This window comes from Sphaeramia orbicularis, chromosome 11, assembly GCF_902148855.1.
Source record: "Sphaeramia orbicularis chromosome 11, fSphaOr1.1, whole genome shotgun sequence".
NCBI lineage: Eukaryota > Metazoa > Chordata > Actinopteri > Kurtiformes > Apogonidae > Sphaeramia > Sphaeramia orbicularis.
In genome coordinates this window covers 832,123-855,680 of record NC_043967.1, presented here as the reverse complement: position 1 = coordinate 855,680, position 23,558 = coordinate 832,123, and the positions used below count along the sequence as shown (strand labels likewise).

Here is a 23,558-nt window from a genome sequence, read left to right as displayed (position 1 = left end):
CCCAACTGGTCAAAGCAGACGTCCATCCCCCAGTAGTACACTCCAGGTTTCTGTCTTTTAAAATGAAGTTTTTTCCTCACCACTGTCAGCCAGTGTTCGCTCCTGGAGGATTCTGTTGGTTTCTGTAAATTGGCCCAAGAGTCTGGTTTAGGCCAGCTCTAAAAGCAAAGTGTCATGAGATAATTTTTGTTATGATTTGACACTATATAAATAAATTATATTTTTGATTTAATCCTAATAAGGTTTTAGAAAATGGTGGATCAAAGAAATAAACTGCTATGATCTTTTACTGATGAATATTCAGATGTTTATTCAGTGACCGGTTTAATGGCTATCATATTTTAGTTTTGATTCTCTTTGATGGTGTCCTTTTCTGTCTTCATGTTCAGTCTAAAAAGTTTGGAATCTTCGCAGTGTTGTGCAGCTTTTTTTTTCATACATTCTTATATAGTATGAAATATGAAATGTCTATATTAATTTTTCCTGTAAAGTTTTCAACCAAATCTATAACCATTGGCTGACTAGGGACTGAAGATGGAAACTAGAAGCAGCTCTAATCTCCTTATGTGAATTATCAGTTACTACAGCTTGTTTGTAGCAGTAGAAGTTATACTATGTAATTTGCATTGTCCCCATCAAATAAACTTAATAAATAAATAAATTCATCTTTGTTGGTCATGTTCTTTGTAAATAACATATCTGGACTGGTGTTAAACTATGTAAGTACATTGGCACTTTGAAAAAAAATGTTAACATGTAACACCAGGTACTTGAAGACAGTAATTTAAGGAGCTCACACTGAAAGATCGTTAGTGATTTAAGGAGATCGTGCTGAAAGATAGTTTAACATTGTATCCATGCCGCTATACTTGCTTTACTGCCTTGAAGGCTTGACTGTGGCCACAAGATTCACACATGAGTCATACTCCGAGAATATATCCCAGTTGAACTCTGCTATTCTCTACAAATCAGCAAATCTCCATTTTGTAATTAGACCGTGGGTTAAATCCTTGTCATGTTCACACGCTGTGTGCAAAGCTTTTAATTGGACACCACTGAAACTATACACCCAAGTATGTCAACTTTGAGACAACCAAACATAGAGGATCAGATGAAAGACTGCCCCCTATTGGACATAATGTTGATGACAGGGATCACATACTGTATATGAAACTGTGATACATACATGTTGATAAATGAAATTCTTTGCTAAAGCCCACCACATTACGCTGACCTCTGAACCATGACCACTATTTCAGATACAAGTGACTGCATATCACATGGCTATGTGAGAGTCAGAAAGAATTAGTCTTTGAAATTAAATAGAATTAATATTTAAATGTTGTCATTTAAATGAGTCATACATCCTAGCAACGGAAAGAAAAATGGTAACCTACAGCACATTACGCACTACAACACAAGCCGTAATTATATATATATATATATATATATATATATACATATATATATATATATATATATATATATATATATTTTTTTTTTTTTTTTTTTTTTTTTTTTTTTTTTCGTAGTTCCTGTAGACCAGTAGGAATAATAAACTAATATGGGACTATTCTGTTTAGCCTTTCAGTTGGAGTTGATGTGGGGCACGGAACATAATAAGCAAATATAAAAGATGGAGTGCATGCGGAAAAGGGGTGCAGCTTTCTAACACAAAAGACCCCTTGCTGATCAACAGCACCCCCATCTTCCTTTAAAAGTAACCCTCTCCCTCCCCAACCCCCCTTTCTCTGGTCGAGGTGCATTGTGGGGAGGAAAGTCGTTGCCATTCGACCTCTGCGGGGCCTGCGCGGACGCAGCGAGAACCCTGAAATTCATTATGCGTTTAAAAGCTTTATTTATTTCCGCATAACCTACATACACTCACCGGGAGGGCCAAAGCGGAGAAAAGGCACGGAGACGGTCCATCTCTTTCGGAAAATACATCGTTTACAATTACATTATTTTTGTCGGCGGAGAATAGTTGAGAAAGTGAAGATTCTAATATATATTTGGAAAAATGTCCGGTGAGAGAAACCGCAGGTCGTTGGCTTTCCGAGGAGGTGGATTAGCTGGGTTGACGGGTTCCAGCGGTAGCGGTGGGGGGAACTGTAACAGCTGGGAGGCCCCGGCCTGTCAAGACCGACATTTTAACGGGAACAGGCCAGATCAAGAGGAGGACAGGGATCTGGGGGCAAAGGGACCATCTCAGAAGAGAGTGGAGGGCACTGGGTCTGTCAGCGACAGCACGGAACCCGAGGCGGAGGAAGAAGAGGACCCGGAAGGGGGCAGCTGGGCAGCCGCGGACGGGGACGATCGAGTCGGCTCGGTGGAAGGGGAGGACGGTCCCAGGGAGGGAAATAGCTGGACAGTGGGGAACGGTCCCAACAACGTCGACAGCCAGGAGTCTGGAAGCGGTGCGACGGCAGCGGAGTGCGGATCCAGGAAATCTGGAGTGGAGATGAGACCGCAGACGCTGCTTCAGAAACACTCACTGTTCCACGCTTCGTGGTTGCAAGAATTTCCATGGCTCAAATTTTGCCAAGAAACCGGACTCATGTCCTGTTGTTGGTGTCACAACATTGCCACTAAAAACAGCGACGAGCTTGTCAAAGGCAGTCGCAACTACAAACGGGCCTTGCTGCTGAGACATCACCTGTCTTCTGAGCACGGCAGAAATGACCCCACCAAACAGGTAACGTTAGCTTCCACACCGTGACGCTTTCGTATATTTAGACAGACCTTCAATTACACAACCGTCATACATTGGCATTAAATGTATCATGGTATTTTTTAGTCGTGGCTCATAGCAGTTATTTGTGAAACTTCCATACTAAAGCAGCGTACGCTAAAATAGATTATCTAAATCTTCACAATCCCTTCGTCTGGCTAATTGGCTAGCGTCGGCTTGCTAACTTTAGCTAGCAGCTAGCTTAGCCAACTAGCCGCTTGTAGCCTGCAGTCTAGGTACTTTAAAGGTAGTGAGGAGGCTAATGTCAGCTAACAGAGTTACTGAGGAGAAAAGGCAGTAAACCACTTTAGTGTGAGTGCCACGAATCTCCCAAATTCTCCTCTCCTCTCTGTGCATCTTCAGTAAACAGTCAATAAAACGACACCTGCTAGCTACCATTATTACACCGAAGGCAGTTTTCTCAGAATTAGAAATTGATTGCATGTCACGCTTAACTATTTATCACGCTGAGTCCTCATTATCATGTAATAGGCCACGGTAGGGATGTGGGTTAGTTTTCTGGTTATACATTTGGTTGTACTGGTAGTTGTCTTTATTGCTGTACTGTTAGAGGTCACACAATTGTAAGGTTTCGACCCTTCCAGCCTTTGGGGAACCGCACCCCTACCCAACCCCCCAGCCTCTTGGCCTATGAGGCACTTCTGTTGGCTCGCAGTCCTGGTTGACCTCTGGCGTATTCTTTCCTCCTCCACCTCCCTCTTCCCTCCTCCCTTTGGGGAGCTAAATTAGAGGCATTGTGCTAGATGACCCCCCAAAATCCATACATGGTGTCACTTGCAAGGCTGGACAAGAGGAAAGGAGTAAATTATGTAGCCTGGAGCCTGACAGCTCGCAAGCCCATATGCAGCCTTTTAGAACAGGTCTGAATGAGTCAAGTAGATGTCAGTAATAGAATGTCACAGCATCACCTGACCCTGAACCCGGGGTATTTCTGGATTAATGGCCTTATTGTTTTACATTTGGGACATATCTCATGATGAAGACCTCAGTTTGTATTCAAAGACTACGTATCACTCAATCTATGCCAAGCACTGTTTGGCATAATTAACTTATGAGTACTATGACTAGCCTGAGCTTGAGGTTGGGGGGTGATTGAAGTTTTCAGTATAATGCCTGCTTTTATAAATTATCAGGGTTTTTTTATATACATTTAGTGACCTATCACTGTGCCTGGTGAAGTCTTTTATCAGTTGGTTATATTTTACTGTGGCCAACATTTCAGTGGTTCTCCTACAGTGATACCATAAAAACAGGGAGTGCATATTTGACACTAGATTTTCCTGGCAAAGGGCAAGTCTTCTATTTGTCTTATCTTTTTTAAAAGAAAGAGTGAGGGAAAAACAGTTACTGACATGTTTAGTGTTGTATCCTGACAATAATCTGAAGCTGTCAAAGCAATTAAGAGCAGGTGCTGTTTGACTCTGATTTGTGAGCGAAGAGGATTGGACAACTACATTTAGTTCCTTTCTGAGTACACGCAATCGCTAATCAGCATGACTTAGTGATCCACCAACTTGTACACATCTCTAATTGGTAAGGAGAGCAGTGGGAGTGGATTAGGGGCTTGGTGTTACTTTTCCCTAGTAATGTGGACCCCAGGCACTGTACTGAGAGGTTATTAGGTCCGTTTTCTTATGCTGGATGTAGTTTTAAAAAATTAGGTCCCATCACGCTTCTTGCAGAAATCATGTAAATTGAATATTATTTATTTTTCATATATTTATGTAATTTTGTCATTATGCCCATTTTCTTTTATGGGCTATCTTCTCAAAATTATTGGTCCTGATATGTGAAGTGCTATTAAAATAATCATCTCTATGCATGTTTAACTTGGCTACAATGTGAGACAGTATATTAAATGGGAACTATGATGTTACGATGCAATGTCTTGTTCTATTCACCCATTCCTGACATTAGTCAGGCCTTTGCTGCATTCGTTAAAGCTAACTCGATTAGCTGTAGCACACCAGGGCAGCTGTGGTAAATGTGGGTCTCCTTGGAGAAGGGCGCTGTTGTCCTTAATTCCCAAGACACTGTCCTACGCTTAGTCTATTCCCACTGGCACTGGTAAAACATTGTAATAGGCTATAACGAGGTTAAAACAAGCCATTTCAGATCAGAGATGAGATCAGGGACCAGTATAAGTCAACTCAGTGTTCAGTAGCTTTTTCTGTACGGTTCTAAATTCAAATAAGTGTATGTATGAACTATTCTTAGATATGTATGTATTTATATAGTTGCCTTATATGTGCACCGACCTAACATACATGCTATACTGACATGGTTCTCTAGATAAGAGCTACTTGTCATTGTGCACTATATAGACTCTTCTGTAGTTTCATATTCATAACATGGATACATTGCATACCTTTACCTTTATTACATAATTACTGCATAGTTACTTTCAGTTTCTGTTCTGTAAGAGTAGCCTTTCCCCATACTCCTTCCTTTGTCAGTTACACTCAACTTTTCTGTCTCGTGCTACTTTTGTTTTGATGTTAAATTTAAATGTTAGTCTGTATTGACAACCCAAGGGGAATTGCAGTGTTTGGGATAATTGTCATTGTAGTTAAGTAGTTACTCATTAAAGACTAGTCTCCCCAAAAGGAGACAGGGACCCACCCATTTCTGTTTGGTGTCTGCCAGATAGACAGGATGTTTATTGGGGGCCACAGGTCAGTGAAATGGGGTAGAGTAAAGCCAGAGGGAGAATTCTTCTTGCTGAATCCATCAGTTACACTGCTCGTTTTCTCCCCCCTCTCTCTTGCCTCTTCTGTCACAGCATTGTTAGGAGGCCGGGAGAGACTCAGTGCAGCCCTCCCACACCTTGGGCCAAATGCACACTGCGGTATTGTTCTAGTAACTGGGGACAGACTGGTTGGGTGAGGGTGGGTTTGAGGGAAAGATACAGTACATGTAAGGAGCAAGGCAGGGACGAGTAGAGATGGCCTCGGGGCTGGGCTGGTCATGGGACTGCATTGATGGTGGGTGGGGAAGGGAAGGGAGGGGGGCAGTGAACATGTGTGCTTTAAAGGTAAACAAAAACTGGCTCCAGTGTGTCATTATGTTGGTGAGGACAGTGCTGTATCACATGATCTGTTAGGAGTGTCTGAGTGTTTGTCATGGATATGCTGGCCTTGGGGCTTAGTGGTTTTTCATATATATATTTTTTGAAGGACTGTTTTTCCCATCCTGACTGTGGTTGAAGCCTCAGTAGGTTGAATTTAAGGCCGCACATTAGTTGTAAGTCCACCTGTAAACCAGCCCTTTATGTGTCCATGTTTGCCTTGGATCAAAATTTTCTTCTTCCTTAGTGCGGTTTTGGAGTTTCATGCACTTATATTTATGCTTTTTATTCTTCTACCCCTACCATCTTTTGCTTTTAAAAAAAAAAAGCAAAAACAGCCACGTCAGGACTTGAGGAGAAGTTGATATTGTCCCCACATTCCCTCTCTTGGCCCTGCTTCTATAGCCTGGGCTTGGGCTGCTTTAGCCTACAGCATCTGCTGGTTCTCTACATTCCCAGCTCAACACATGGCACATCTGGAGAAAGGATGATGCTGTTGATGAACCCAGTATGGAGGAACTTACTCAGTACCAGGCTGTCCTAGCCTGACTTCAGTAAGTGCACACAGAATTCACAACAGAGTGGCCAGGAAAGCCTTATGTCTCTGGCCCTTTGCCTTACTTTTTTGTACATGATTAAGATTATTCAGAGTAGTGGGTGGCTGGCCTGTGAAACAATAAATGCTTTTCCAAGAAACCAGAAAAGACTCCTCATGTATGACATTTAGAATGCTATGTCGTTTTGTCTGTTTACTTCCCCCACAGTTTCCCATTGATTCTATTGACAAACTTTTCCCAAACTTTTTGAGATTGAGACCCAGATAAAAAGTTTTGTTTCTCCTTGGGACCCAAATTTCCAGAAATTTTTATTACCATCATGACTATATTGTGGCTGACTGTTTCATCATAAAACTGGAAAAAATGCACCCGTTGGAACACCAATCAAAGAAAGATGATGTTGCCAATCATAACTATCAGGTAGGCAGGCAGACAGACAAACAGACACGCATAAAACAAATAATTCACTTATGAGCTACACAAACTGGGACAGATGGACTTTTTGCTTTCTCTTTTGGTCTCTTCCTTGAATCCCTTTTGTCTTGGGTCCTTTACATTGTTTTCATCTGCCATGTCTTGAATGTTGTTTTGGTGAACATTTATTAGGCTGGGTCTTTCAGACACACTCTTCTCCTGTTTTATTTATGATAATGAATTCTTATGTAATATTATCATGTTTACTTATGACATTTACTTATGATCCACTGTAGTCTTGTAATGAATCAAAACTACTGTAGTGAGCAGAGTCTCATTTTTAATAATGTGGCAACTTGTATCTCCATCAAACAGAGCTCAGTTTTATACAGCAAAGAAAACCTCTCAGCCTTTAGTGGTATCTGTGCCTATAATGTACTTGTCGTCATGTTTGAGTTATGCAGCGTCACAGCTGTACTAACTCAATATAGAGGAATACAACACATACCAGGATGCATTGCACAGTAAATATAATATGGTGGAACATAGAACCAGTTAAGATGTTGAAACCTACAATACCATTCAGAAAGTTCAGACCATTATTCAAACATATTTGAAGTTCACTGCCATTACTTTAGTGTCAGTGAAACATGTTATACAAACTCCTGTAAGCTCCTTTGGCACTCAGAATGTATCTTACCCATATCTTGCTGAATATTAGTGGTGACCTAATTTTATGAAGTTAAGACATTTGTCCGTTTGAAAGATTATCAAATGATGTGGGAGGCAAAAGACAAATTATTGACAAACATTTTCGAGCATGGACAAACTGACACTCTCAGAAGCACATCCATCTCCTGCGATAGCACTCCACCCATTCTCCACACCATCAGCAATATATTCCACTACACTACTCAACATGATGACTGTGCCCCTCCAGAGGCTTTGATGTGTATATCATGGAATAATTTTTCCTCCCTCTCCCCATCCTCTTGAACTCACCCACATGCGCCCTGGCTCCTTTCTAAGCTTTGCAAGTGGGAGCTGCTGTGTAATAAGAGAGTGAGTGCAGAGAGCCCTTTTCACAAAGACCCACAGTGAGTGGACAATGAGCCTCGGGGAGAACATGGGCTATTGTGAATGGTAAAATGGGGTGACCCAACTCCTTCTTCCGTCGCTCTCGCTATTCGTCCCCCTTCTGCTCCACATTTTCTCCTCCGCCCTTTTTCTCGACGCTCAAGGTCTTGATCGCTCATGCTCTCACTAGTTTCTTTGTACTTGTGTTATCAAGCTTTTCTTTCTTTTATGCTTCAACCTTTTCTAATTTTCATTACTTTGTTGCATATATGAGAACTGTTTCTAGCATTTTCTTCACACTACCACTGGCTTGTCACCCATTACTTTCTGTTCTCCCATCCTCTGTATACTTTGTCTACTGGGCAAAGCGCATCCACCCCCTCCACCCCTCTTCTATATCTCCTTCGTTCTGTTCCTCTTTTTATTCCCTCTCATCTCTGTCCATCTCTTCCTGGTCCAGCTGTGTTAGAGAACGATAAGCCCCCCTATACTATCCAGCATGCCCTGGCTGCCCCGAACAAGAGCTGCAGTGTGGAGAGAGTGGGGGTGGGTGGGGGGGACCTCAGAGAAATGGATTTAATCTGAATTACTCGAGCCTAAACCCCAGCTGTGTGTATGTGTAGGCAGCTTGGTTTGTGTGTGTGTGTGCAGGAGATGGTGGGTGGGGACAGAAATGCAGGGCTCGAGCAATGCGAATTATTCTGGATTAGGACATCTGCTGTGCAATTCTAAAATGAGCCAGAGATATATGTCTGTGTGTGTGTGTGTGTGTGTGTGTGTGTGTGTGTGTGTAAAGCATAATGTTGACCTCTGTACACTCTGGGTGCACATGTATTTTATTTTCCTTTTATTTGGCCCTCCTGTATGCATGCATGCATGTATGGATGTAACTCAACCCAACCTGTGCAATCTCAATGTGAGGCCATATATTTGGCAAACATATGTGTGTGTGTGTGTGTGTGTGTGTGTGCATACTCCCCTCTCATCCGCTTCGTACCAGGCTGGCCTTTTGCCCCTGTATGAGGCAGCTGAGGAAGAGTAGTAGTGCTGTTTGTTCTATACTTAATGCCAGCTATCTTCCATCCTGCTGTCAGGTTTGTCCTGCTTTGGACACTTAGACATAAAAGCACTGCCAAGACACAGTGTCCTTTTAAATCAGAGTGTCTCACTGACTGTTTTAGTCCTAGTTTTCACATGTTGTGACATCTTTATAGAAATACCCACAAATGCTTTCTTCTACTGCCCACCAGATTTATTTAGCCAAAATGCCAAATGATGGAACCGGCAAATGCAGAGGAAGGGGACGAGCTTGTGCTCATGCAGAACCTGTCAAAGAAGGAAAACCCAAAAAAAATAAATTAGGGGTGCACAATTCTGATGTTTGGTCATTACTGGATATACACAAATTGCAAAATTCTTGTCTGATATTGATGTTTAAAATGAAACTTTGACAGATCGCCAATGTCAATATCAATGTTATTTTAATTTTAATTTTTATTTTGATGAAATCTTAACTGTAAGTATAGATGTAGTGAAGATTTTAACATCTGTCCTCTTTCATTGAATTAATTTTGAATGAACACAGATGCAAAAACATTCAAAGTTATGAAAAAGTAGAAAACAGATAAATATCTGCTTCTGCCAATACTAATATCAGCAAATATCAACCAATACCAACTTTCAGCCCATATACTGGTGCACCTCTAATAATTACTGGCCCAAGCAGCTGGATTTGATATCATGGCAGCAGCACCCCACATTTACATTTAACAATTTTAGTTGGCAGTTTGCGCACACAGAAAATGGCAATGTTCTAAGTAAATTCAGTGGAGTTACACATTGGTTATTTTTTATATTTCAAATGTTCTGTGAAATAAATCCTTACAAAAATAGTGTTGATAACTAAAACTACCAATAGTTTGCACCCAGTTGGTGCATGACTATTTCTTTGTTACATTTTAAGTTTAAAAAAAGCTTAAAATTAAGTGCAATATTAGTTTTCATGTAACAGAATGATTCAGTTGCTGCCGCTCAGTGATGCCTACAGTTTATTAATTATAACCTCGGTGTACTGAGTGTTGGCACATGTGCAAAGCTTTGGAATCTGAACTGAATGCACTTGCAGTTAGGAAGCACAATATTAAGCACTGGTCACTATCAAACTTGTATCACATGCTTTACTAGCTTTCTAATGCTGTAGTTTGTTAACAGGCATTCCTTTAAAATGTGTACACTGCTCCGCAAAAAAAAAAAAGAAAGTCACCAAATGGATAAATTCTTCCCGTTGGATAATAACTGCATGGGTGATTGTTTCAGCTGCAACAACTTATTTAACCCTAACTGATGCAGTGAGTAGCTTGTCATTTCTTAAACCATTTCGGAAGACACATTCTGTGACATGGAAATCCTATTAATCTGTTTCAGAAGTCAAATTATTGGCATGCACCAAGCAAAGAAAACATCAAAGGAGATTGGTGAAACTACTAAAATTTGGTAAAGAACTGTTGCATTATTAAACATAACGTGCACGCACTTGAAAACACTTGGTGCACTACTGCCACCCAGTGGCCTGATTTATCAGTGCATGCCAAGGTTTTTGGACAGATGGACAGACGACCAACTGATGACAATACCCTGCGGTCAGTGTGGCCGAGAGTAAAACCTGGAATGATCTTTGAGGAATAAATGTGGTTGGAAAAAAATCTTGATTGATCGTAGTCTGCAATCATTTAGATGTTTGGTGAAATAAAAACATTAAAAAAACAACAGCAGAAGTCACGGCTATGTTTAATAGTGAAAGTAAGAATTTACACACACAGTGCAAATGGAGCTCAAGGGATTGGGACTTAAACAGCTGTGTAACCTTAAGAAAACCACGTATTAGTGAGGCTAATTGGGGGAAAAAAGGCTTCAGTTAACTAGGGAGCATAAAGATTGGACTCTGGAGCAATGGAAGAAGATCATGTGGTCTGAGTCCAAATTGAACCTGTTCCAGAGTAATGGGTGCATTAGGGTAAGATGAGAGCCAGATGAAGTGATGCACCCATCATACCTAGTGCCTACTGTACAAGCGTATGGGAGCAGTGCTATGATCTGAGGTTGCTGCAGTTGGTCAGGTCTAGGTTCAGCAACATTATGGGCCCAAAGAATGAGTTCAGCTGAACCTGAATAAACTGACTAACCAGCTTATTCCATCAATGGATTTTTTTCCCCTTGATGGCATGGGCATATTCCAAGATGACAATGCCATTCATTGGGCTCAAATTGTGAAAGAATAGTCCAGAAATGAATGCAGCTCTGAACAGAAATAAATGTTGTGACATTGCTGAAGCTTATTGAAATGATATCACAGCAAATGTGTGCTGTAATCACAGCTAAAGGCAGTCCAATGAAATGGAGTGTTTGACTTCTTGTTTTGTACGGGCAGTATATAAACGCGTCTATTGCCCTGTAATGTGAGTGCATACAAATTGGATGAATTCCTCCTGGGGTCAATTAAACTGTAGGAATGGTTTAACTGGCATAAGGCTTTGATTAGATTTAGAGTATAATGCCGCGTTTCCATTACGTGGTATCGGCTCAACTCGACTCGACTTTGCCTTTTTGAGTTTCCATTACGAAAAAGGACCTGGAATCTGGTACCTGGTATTAGTTTTTTGGTATCGCCTCCGCCGAGGTTCCCAGACTGGGGACCAGATACTAAAAGGTGATGTGTAAACACTGCAGACCACTAATTGGTCAGAGTCATCTCTGTGACCCCGCCCTTTTACAAAAAACAGACGTGGAAGTTTACAGTAAATATAGCGGTACGTTAATCCACATGATGACAGCCCACAAAACTACACCATGGTCAGTTGAGGAGATTCAGTCCTTGGTGGACGACGTAAAAATTCAGCATGAGCTTGACTAGAGAACACACAACAAGCGAGTTCATCAGCAACTTTCTGAGCAGACGACACAGAAGTAACGCGTCGCATCGCTATGACATCCAGATACTGTAAAGTCGGTACTAACCTGTAATGGAAACGGTCTCCAGGAGTAGGACCTGGTACCAGAGTCGAGCCGGTTCCTTGTAGTGGAAACGTGGCATAAGATATAACCTAACCAAAGTAGTGCCTCATCACTACTGTCCTAGAGCACCTATACATCACCTAGCTACCATTAGCTATTGGAATATACCTTTTGCCCTTTTATTGTTATCTTGTCCTTCACCTGCTTAATAGCATTATTGAGCTAATCTGGATTGAAAACGTAACCTCCTGTACTTTATACGCTTTCATCCTTTACAGTAGTCTTGGGGGGGGAAGGATTATTCACAATGGTATTTCTGCATAAAAATATTACCAAAGTGAAGTTCTGGAAGGGACTCTGTTTTTAAGTGATTGAAATAGAAAAATGGGTACTGTATATGGCTCACACCTTCCAAAACTTTGAGTTTGTTCAATTTAGACAATTTAAATTTTGTGACTTGGAGGAGATGGAAAATTGACAGCTGTGTGCTGCTGTTCTATGGAGTGTCCAGTGTTGGTTGTTATGTTGGAATGGTATTTTGTCCCCAGGGCTCTGTGTCATTCATATAACTAAAAACTAAGACTAGGCTGATTGAACATGCATACTTTATTGTCACTGCATTAAGTGCTAGGTGAATGCAGTAGGCCTTAACACACACTATGAAGTTGCTGAAATGTATTCTGGGAAATAATTAACCTAAAAAAACCTTGGTATGTATGCCATAGGCATGGTCTGGTAAAGTCTGGTCATAAGATTACTAACTGAAATGTGTGCATTTTCTGTATGTGTGAATGCAAGAGGGAAATAGTGTCAGTATTTAATACACACGTGTGTAATCAGTCTGACATAAAGGTCAAAGCAAACTTCTCACCTGCAGTTTAATTTCTGTTTGGAATTGTGGAATTTACATCTGATAGAGAAAACATGTTGATTACTGGGCTGTGTAATACTACCCAGTCCCAAAGTAAGAAGCCTTTCACTGCCAGTTTCCCTCATCCCCCATAACAGAAGCCTGTCAGACTTGTTTCAACTGTACGCAGGTGTGTTAGTGTCACACCAGGAACCCCCAGAGTGTGTGTTTGGGATTTGCAGAGATTGTGTTACAGGAAGCATATATGCCTCCCTAGATCCTATGCAATAACTAGTCTCTTTCTTTGTTTTTCTAATAGGAGCCAGTGAGACCATCGGATAACACCAGCCCCTCCACAAACTCCTCAGAGGAGGACTATCGTAACAAACCCAATGAGAACTCCTATTGTTACCAGCTTCTCCAGGAGCTAGACAAGCAACGCAAAAGTGGCATCCTCTGCGATGTCAACATAATTGTCTCTGGCCAGGTGTTCCGCGCACACAAGAACATTCTGGTTGCAGGCAGCCGATACTTTAAAACCCTCTACTGTCTGACCAAGACCGAGGCCCAGGACCAGGCCACAGTCACACACCTGGATGTTGCTGCAGTCCAAGGCTTCTCGGTAATCCTCGACTTTCTCTACTCCGGGAATCTGCTGCTCACAAGCCAAAATGCCATTGAGGTGATGTCGGTTGCAAGTTACCTCCAGATGACAGAAGTTGTACATTCATGTAGAGCTTTTATTAAGGATGCGTTGAATATCAGCATCAAGCAGGAGGCTCCTGACTCAGTAGTGGTGGACTACAACAAGAGGCAAATGGTGGCCAAAGAAGGACAAAGAGGAGTGGACCGGAAACCAAGCAACTTCTGGGCCACGAGCATCCTGTCAAAGCTGTCGATCAAGGCCAGCACCAACCAAGCAAAGGAAGCTATGGAAGATGATGATGAAGGTGGCAGGGTGAAGGAGGAGACCAGTGACATAGAGGTGACGATGGCCGGGGGCGAGGGCTGTGCCCTGTTGACCCCGGGAGCCTCTGGGAGCTGGAGCCATCACAACGACAATTCGTCAGATTCAGCAGAGACCAATGAAACTCGAGCAGCAAGCGGCCAGGCGCAGGTATTCGTCTGGAACGAGCCAGCCACGGGTGGAGCCGCAGCAGCACCGGCGGTAATAAAGAGAGACGTGTCAGATTCTGCAGCTGGAAGCGGACGGAGGAAAAAGCAGACCACCACACGGCGATTTGTGTACAACTTCCCACCAGAACCAGAAGAGGGTTTTGATGAGGGAATGTTCATCCAGCCCTCTGCCTCCTACCCCAGAGAGGATTTCTCCACACTCTCTGAAAATGCTGGTATGACACAGATACTTGCGCGTTAACTACACCTCACACACTCCACTACTAAAATGTATTTTTGTAAGATAAGTATTGGGATAGAACAATATGTAAAAATCATGTTGCAGTTTTTGAAGCACACGTATTGTAGATATGATAGGAGTTATTTTACAAAGAATGTCAATTTTTTCCATTTAATTTGGGAAAGCACTGATATTGTTAACTGGCCTAGAATTTGATGGTTTGACTGATACCCAATGCCAATTTTAGCGTTATTTCTGTTTAATTTAGTCTCCCTTTTGTTTCCAGGAAACAAAGTCTACAAAAAATAAATAGCTGAATGATCTTCAAGGCCTTGATCATTCTGTCTTTGAATGAGGGCAAATACAATCACACAAATTTTTCAAACAACCTTTAATATAACACACTGAGTAAATGTTGGCTCATTTTATTTGCAAATAGCCAGTGTCAATCAACAATACAATTTTATATTGCAATTTTGAATAACTGTTCAGCCTAATAATATGTGTATAACACTCAGAAAGACCTCATTTCTAGACCAGTTATTTAAAATCTCCTCTGGAAGTAAATCTGCATGTATGAACCAGGTATCCACTTCCCATTCCCATTCAGTGTTTGGAAAGATTAAAATACATTTGTTCAGGCCACTCTCTTACATTTTTTGCAGTAGACTAGACAAGAGGCTGAGCGAAACTGGTCATATATTTCACAAAGTGAATAAGACACCTCATTGAATTCTGTCTTTATTGTGTGCTCAAGTTCATAAAGCCTGAAGGCATGGCCAGGTCCAACAGGGAATATTATCGTTACCTTTTTGTTAATAACCAACCTTGCCAAGACTCCTTTATTGGCAGAGCTATGGTGAAAGAATTGCAAAAGTATTGTGAGGAATGCAGAGGTTGAAATGGTCTTTTAACCTGTAGCTTCCTTTCCCCACCTCTCTCTTATCTGCATCTTTTTATTGCTTTGTCATTTCCTTTATTACATATGGATGTTATGCCTTCAGACACAAAGCAGAGCTACCATGACTCAGCACATGAGGACGTAGATAATGTACAAATACAACCAGCACTTTTTACTGCTGTATTTCTCACACTCACTCACACACACACACACACAAACACACACCAACACACACACACACACACACACACACACACACCTCTGTGGTACATGCATTTTTTGGAGCTATAAGTATTTATAATGATGTGTTGAACATTTGAGCAATGCTTCTGCTTCAGCTTCAATGTGGGTTTGGTCTGGTTTACCCAGTAGGGGTCGTTGGGGTTCAGGAGAGTAATACTTTAAAAGGGTCATATTTAGCTAAACCCACTTTTGTTGGTCTTTGGTACATTTATTTGTGTATGTGGGGACTCTAATAGTTCAAAAAATTTGAACCCTCCAGGTGCTGCAAAGCTATCTTTTTATTCATTTTGGCAAAAGTTGAGTGGATTTCTACAACCCGTTTTTATTCCTTCATAATTTGTTACGTCACGACATTTGCACATATAAGGTCAAGACTTCCAATGAACATTTCTCGAGTATGCCACAATTGTTTGTCAGCAGCAGCGGTTGTAGTTCATACTGAAAATATGTTCAAACTTTGAGCCGATTACCTAAAATGTTAAGTTGTTGGTTGTATTAACGAACACAAGTGGCTGAATGGGACAAAGCAGCACAATCAACAACCTGGAGGGGGTGGGGTGTGAAATGGCTCATTTGCATTTAAAGGGCCAGCGCTCAAAACAACCTTGTGTCATTGCTCAGAAACAGGGTTGAAGATGGACCTGTGGAGTTGAATTAATGAAGAATTCAGACCCAAGCAGAGCATTTACAGTTTATGTAGACCATAGAGAAATGTTTTAAAATGCATAATTACATTTTTAAAAAATCAAAATATCACTCCTTTAAGGCTGTGGTGTCAGTTAATTATCCACTGCATTCTACTTCTGACAGCAGCAAACTAAAAATTAGACAAAAGCAAGGATTATATGTCCTGCTTTTGCTGTGTATCACATAACAGTTGGAGTATATTTAAGCTTTAACCGGCCTGCATGTATAGCCTAAACTTGACTCACACTCAGCTATGATCTCGACTACTAATCACTCCAGAGCAGCAGCTTAGGAGAGAAACGCCCACCTACGGGGGTTTATTTCTGCACTGAGATGGGGGTTACACTGCCGCTGTGAAAAAAAAAGAGAAAAATTGGTTTCACAATGTTTTTAATTTTATTGGGTCACCGCCTGTCACAGTGAGTAAAATACATAAAAATGCTATGATCCACAAATTAATTTTCCCAATTTACAATAGTGGGGATGGGGGGTAGCGCTGTCCCAATCACTTGCTCTGCTGCTCTTACTACCTGCTGCAGGTCCTTCCTGTCCTCTGCAGTACAGCAGCAGGTCAGGAGGCTCTTGATGGTGGAGTGGTAGAAGTTTATTAACAGGGGTCGGGGTTGGTGGGCTTGATGGAGCTTCCTGAGGAAGTACAGTCTCTGTTGTGCCTTCCCCACCTGGTGAGAGATGTTTGTGGACCAGGTGATGTCAGCTAAGATGTGGACTCCACGGAACTCTCTACCTCCTCTCCATCAATGTAGAAGGTGGAGTACTCAGTTTCTTTGTTTCTCATAGATTGGTCAGTCCAGAATCATATGTCATCATGGGACATTGAGCCAAATTCATTGGAAATCTCTGAAAGCGACAGAGGAAATTCTCAAATCAGCTATGTCTGATAAGTCAACTGCAGACTGGAGTCTAAACTACAAATATTATCATCTGAAAAAAACCTTAATATAACATTTAAGTTTGATGCTGTGAAGTTCACGTCATTGTGACACACTAAAGGAGTAATATGCATGCAGTGGAAATGTAATGCATTAACATCCAAACTGAGACAAATTCAGTCAAGCTGATGCCAGCAGTGACAAAGCTGTAGTTCTTTTTTGCGATATTGGTCTGTTTGTTTCTGATGTCGTGCATGATGATCTAATGGTGGAAGTGTTAGTAAAAAAATGTAGTTGTCAAGGCAGTTAATAATTAATTTTGGTATGTTTGGGTCCTGCGGAGATGCTTTTGGTGCTTGAGCTGAAAAAGTTTGGTATCCTGCAAGTGATCCAGTCTGATCCAGTTGCAGTATTTTTGTCGTTGACACTTCCCCTTTATACCCATCACTTTATCCAGCCGTCCGTACGACGATCTACACAGTGTATCACTCTTGGTAATCTCTTCTTTCAGCTCAGGCCTTCTCCTTCTGTTGGCCCCATTAAGCTCAGCACACCATGTAACCATAATGATATCACATACTCTATTAAGTGAAGTGCTGGAGGGCGGGGGAGGGCACAACGTGTGTGAGAGAGAAGCTCTCTCTAATGCAGGATAATGAAGAAAGTGGAGGGGAATCATTTCTTCCCCCAGGCCTCCCTAAATGTGCCTGAATGCTCTTAGTGCCTCTGACTCCTCCTAGGGCTCTTTTTAGTGTGTGTGTGTTTGTGTGTGTGAGATCCAAGGTGTCGTAATAGCCTAGATAGTGAATTTTTGTGCGAATGCTTCCACCCTCCACTCTTCATGCATCTTTGTTGTTTAGCTCCATGTCTTCATTTGCCAAATAAAGGTATGGTGAAGACTTCAAGTAACTATTAGTCACTGTAAAAAGTTTCAAGGCAGCTGTTTATCCCTAAATTATACTTGTGGGTTCAATAGTCCATTTACTTCAAAGTGCAGACGTGAATATTACTCCTGTGGAAGGACATGCGATTGTAAAAGACCTTTCCATGCTACAATTTTATTTTGGATAGACACACTCGGAAAGCTTTTTCCAGCCTTGACTGATGGATTCACTTTTGTTGAAATCTAGCATGTGATGGAGGTGGTGGCCAGAGAATTTGAGGGAGAAATGTGCAGAAAATTATACAGTATGTTTAATGTTGAGTTTGCCACTTGAAATGAAAAAGTGTTTCATTTAGTCAGGGCATTTAACTCTTAATATTGTGTTTTATGTGTTCAGATTAAAGGTGACCTCAGTTCTTTAAGAGTGCATTCTCTCTGTATTCATAAGAAGTATGCATTATTAGATTAGCTACTGAACTCGCAAAAGGTTTGAGCCCTGTGTTGACCTGGATTATGAGAACTTGATTAAAGTAATATCGGATAGGTAGCGTATATGTGATGTTATTTTTGTTCTGTTAGAAATGTGTGTCAGGGAAAGGCTTGAAAATCTACAGTTTGTGTACTCATCGCAATATTAATTCCACTCTTCTGAAAATGACTTGAAAACCTCTCCAGTGCTTGTTGCAGAGATTTGTTCTGTGAAAAGGTTACAATATGTGATAGCAGTTGGCACTGGTGTTTTTTAGCCTTTCGAGACTATGTTGCAAACAGTGCTCATTTGTTGCTACCTGATCTGGATATGTGTGTCACATGACATCTAAAATGTTAGTTGCGCTATGTTTTACAAAGCAGAAATAATCGTACATAGGGTAACACTTTATGTCTGCACAGCTACACACCAGGTGAAACTCCTGTTTTGCTAAGTGGAGGTCATTAAATCTACACAAAATATCCTTGCACATTTTTTGTCAGTGATTGCTTTCATACATGTGAAGAGTCATTTATCGACTGATATAATTTATCAGCGAACTAAGGCCTTGTATTATTATACCTTTAAGCCACTTGAAACATAAACCAACAGTATAGTAATTTAGGGGGCAGTCGTCGCCTAGAAGGCTAGAGATGCAGCTTGTGACTGAAAGGTCGCCAGTTCGATTCCCTGGACTGGTAGAAAGTTGTTGGCTGATGTGCCCTTGAGCAAGACACCCGGCCCCCCCTCCATTTGCTCCCCTGTTACTTGATATGGCCAGCCCACTGCTCCTAGTCTGCAGTGTGTGGTGAGTTCCTGCATGTTCTAGTGATGGGTTACATACAGAAGGTCAATTTCAGTGTGTGGTGCGTGTCTAAGTGTGTGATCTAGCTATATACTGACAAATAAATAAAGCCAAATGTTAAATAAAGAATCTTTATTTAACATTTGACATATGTAACAGCAAACATAAAAAATTGTTAGAAGTTGGTTTCAAACCGGAAAGTACTGATTGAAATTATGCTTTGGCCTAAAGCCAATGCCAATACTGATGTTACTTACTGTTAATTTATGTTGTTTTTGTCCTTTTTTCCCCTATGAAAGGGGAAATCTTCATTATGTAAATACAAAAATAGTAAACTTTTAATTTTAAAGTCTTTCAGCCTTTTATCACATTGACACATAATTACCTTCCCCCAACAAAAAGACATCTTATGCATCTGTATCATTTGTGGATACAGATATTGGCTGATATCAGCAGGTGTCTTGATGTATTGCTGCATCCTTAATTTCAATTCATATTCAGAATATTGCCATTTATGTTTTTGTAAAGTTTCTCATATTGAGTCCGAATTAGGCATGGTTAGGCAGGAGATTTACAACACAATTGTTTTTGCAGACTAGCCATAAAAAAAGACACCAGTTAGTGGTAGACCTGTAACAGTGTCTCTGTTCACCTCTATAAAAACAGAAAACACTTTTAATGATTATTTACACATCATTTACATTTGTTTCACTCATGTTTTAGTGACAATCTTTTTGCATCTCTTTTCTGCTATGAGTTAAATGGAGAATTAGAACCATAAACAGAAAGGATGGTGTTCACTAAATAAACAATAATATTGTGAATCACAATTATTTGTATAACAATTAATTGTGGATAGTTACTGAGCCCTGGTACTAAACAGACACTCTGGCCAAGTAATTATATTTTAGATTTTTTTTTTTTTTCTTTTTCCCCCAGTCCAGATGAGTGACATGGTTTGGGGTCTGGGAGAGGCAGGTCAACTCTATCACATATGGGGCCTTTCATATATTTCATGTGAAATAGTCAGAACATCATCTGATCTGTGTGTCATAAATTCAGACCAGGAGGTTTAGAGCTCAAGAGACTGCAGGACAACAATCATATTATCAAAATACTGAACGACCTGTATTCAGGTTTATACTTACAAATGATGCAGCAAATAATTTTTAATATTTCTTTCACATTACTGTCATAGCAAAATAAGAATCTATTATAGTGATTAGTTCAAAACAATTCTTTTGCACATTCCTGATAAATAATGTTAATTTTATATTAATTATGTAAGCCCAGGTGACAAATAAGAAAATAAAGCAAATAACTCAACCCTACAAATTTGATTTCACTAACTTCAATGTTTTCCCCATCCATCTGAGTCCCTGTTTGCATTTCATTCCTGGAGTTCCCATAGAGCATAAATCATGTTTTGTTCAGGTTTAGTGAAAATTTGTCAAACCATAACTTTAGTTTTCTCAATTCTGTATTTATCTGTTGCATTGAGATCTTCAAATGATCTCTGGAGTGAAAAATATTTGTCATCAGCAAATAGCACCAGCTTCAACACTTTAAGGCAAAGACACACCAACCCGATTTTTGGCAGTCGGACATCGTCGGGCAGTCTGGTGACATCAGTGACGTGAGTCTGGTGTGTGTGTTCTCTGCGATTGGCCGTCATTAATGCTGTCTCCAGTCTCTGCAGTCGATTCAACATGTGTAATTGGCCACTACCCGCTGTTCAGTCGGGTCAGTCTGATTGGTGGAGGGATAGTCCTTGACTAGTGAATCGGTGAACTAGAAGTTTCCATGTGAATCCAGCTCTGCCACGGTACTTCACACTATTATTGTCTTCTATAATAGTCCATTCACTGCTCATATTGTATCTGAATAAGTGCCAGTCAGTGTTGACTATGGATTTCATTCACTCCATGAAGTGAGCACTATTAGCATTGTTAGCATAGTGCGATTTCTCCTTTAGTTTTCACCTGTGACCTCTTTCTTCTTCCGCAAGAAGAAGCCCTAGAGCTGACAACACCAGTGTCTTCTTATTACTAGCCATCTGTTCAACACGTACATCAACAACCCTTCTTGACTACTCAATACTCTCTGCTGACAACAGTGACTGACGACAGCAAGCTCTGTGTTTTGGTCTAGAGATCTTGCGCAAGCGCAGAACGTACACTGCAGTCAGTAGTCAGTTTGGTGTGTTCTTCACACTTCTTTGTCTGTATTGGGGAGACGGGAGCCGACTGATTAGTCGGGCTACCTGTTCTGGTGATGATTGGCAGTCAGATTGGTGTGTGTACCTATAGACACCCTACATTGATCATTAATATAAAGAATAAACAACTTTGGGCCCAGCACTGACCCCTGGGGGATGCCACAAGTAATGTCTGAACATTGTGAACAGTGATCACCCAACTTCACAAACTGTCAGTTAAATAACTCCTAACCCAGTCCAGTGCTGTTCCCCTGATGCCATATGTTGTGTTTAAAGTAATTTAAAAAAATCAGATCACATGGAAAAGCATTGTGGCACATATGACAAATACAGTGGTTGCAGGTATTAATATATAAGTGCTTAGGCATAGCTGTGTGCTCTGACCACAGCCAATAAATTCTTGGGTCTCCTCCAAACAAAAGCTGGTTTGGGTTGTTTCAAGGGCTGGGTGCAGCACGTAGGCACACAGAGCAGGTAAAAAACCCCCATTTGCATACACACTACTAGTATCTGTTAAACTATGCACGCTCATGTACAATAAACCCCCCACCCCAGAGGTGTAAAGCCTGCAGGGCCAGTCCCTTCCCTCCCTAATCCACTCTAATGCACTGGGGCTGTCCTCACTATTCCAAATATTGACCCAGGGAGAATAGACACACACACACTCAGAGGGGCGTGCCGCTAATGGCCTTTAAGCGCTGATGCTGGAAGAACCCCACACACAGGTGCTCACGCACAAATGCTCACAAAAGCAGAGTGTAAGCTGAGCTGGAGTAAAGGCTTGACTTGTCTAATTAACCCATTCCCTCCTGCTTACAGCCATCAGTTTGTTTTTTGAGTCCAGTGTGTTCTGGCCTGGTGAACACACAACTTTACATATAGTAAGGTAGGGGGCTGGTAGGTGTGTTTGCTTATGATGTTCACTTCCATTGTTTCATGCATTGGGTGGTGCTTAGTTAATGTACACAAGGCGTTCTGAGGTGTGCATCCCCCAGGCTCTCACCCACCTCTCATCTCTTTCTCTCCACCCCCTACCCCACCCCCTCGCTCTCTCTGTCTTTCTCTCCCTCTTGCTGTTTCTCGTTCTCTGTCTGTCTTTTTTTCTCTCTCTCTCTCTCTCTCTCTCTCTCTGTCCCTCCCTCTTGTTTCTCTTGTCCGTCCGCCCCCCCTCCCCCCTTTTCCCAGAGCTGGCCAATCAGATCCAGTATAGCATCATCCAAGACTTACAGCAAGGGGAGTCCTGGGAGAATGGTAAGATGCCGCACTCTCTAGACTTCACCAGGCAAACACTTTTTAGACTATACATTTTTTGTCAGAGTGTGGGCAGTCCAGCCATTAATTAAGAGTAAGATAATACCTGATCACAATCTGCATCATCCCAGTGTCAGGCTTTTAGGAATTGGTTTGGTAATGAGGAGGCTACAAGGCTGTAAAGTGGCAGGAAATTCCACTGTTTCCTGAAGTTAATGATTTTCCTATTTACGCAGCTTTGAAAAGAAGTTTAACGTAGTTTTGATCCCATCATAAAGCTTTTTTAATTTTGAAAAAAAAAAAAAATTACATAGCTTAAGGTCAGACCACTCAAGACACAGTGGGTATACAAAATGAATAGAGTAAAATGTTACTGCATATGTTCATCAGTGTGGACCACAAAACCACACATTACATTAACAGACTCTGGCTACATCTACACTCATCTAGGTTTATTTTAAAAAGGTATTTCTGCAACTTTGCTAGAACACTGGAGTGGACAGAGATCAGAGTCTAAACGCAGATATTGCAAAAACCATCCAATTACCTTCTGCTGTGAATGGTGACCGTAGTATCTTGATAAGATGCTGGATTTATCGAATAGAATCACCTACAATTCAGTGTGTATGTTAAATTAACAGCTGGTAGTCAAGGGGGGTGTCTGATTTTCTTCCATAAGTAGTCACATTAAAGGTTGAGACCCAGTCAGGCAGTGAAGGCAGTGTGCATAATCGTTTGTAAAAATCAGTGTTTTTGTCGGCCCATATGACAACACAGTCTTGGAGTTCATAAGCTGAAATATGGGTTAAAAATGTTTTCACAAGTCCCTTAAGTCTGAAGGAGGTTAAAACACCAAGAGTGGTGTGAATACTACATGTAAATGTTAGACAAGCTATGCTTTTTAAAACAAAGAGGTGCTAGTGTGGCTGTAGCCTCAGTCCTGATCTAGAGTGTCACCTCACTGTCAGCGTCAGCCCTTACCACCATGACTCTTGAGTATAGTTTAAAAGAAAAATAGACAGATGTTTGTGTTTTGTTTTAGTTTTTTTAAATCAATTCAAGGTTGAATTCTCCCATCACCTCTGTAAATATAGTTACAGGGAAAACTAGCTGCTTGTTGTAGTAC

The 23,558-nt window shown here is 41.1% G+C and overlaps 1 protein-coding gene across 2 annotated transcripts in view; it reads left to right on the top strand.

Annotated features, from left to right (window-relative positions):
• The first annotated feature begins 1,772 nt into the window (after positions 1-1,772).
• Positions 1,773-23,558, top strand: part of zbtb10 (zinc finger and BTB domain containing 10) — a 32,078-nt gene continuing 10,292 nt past the window's right edge. The window contains exons 1-3 of one of the 2 annotated variants that reach the window (XM_030146975.1): positions 1,773-2,695; positions 13,048-14,080; positions 22,367-22,432. In XM_030146975.1, the coding sequence (XP_030002835.1) occupies positions 2,021-2,695; positions 13,048-14,080; positions 22,367-22,432 (1,774 nt within the window). In that variant the 5' untranslated portion in view covers positions 1,773-2,020. The remainder of the gene's footprint in view (positions 2,696-13,047; positions 14,081-22,366; positions 22,433-23,558) is intronic. The other variant, XM_030146976.1, reaches the window with a different exon arrangement.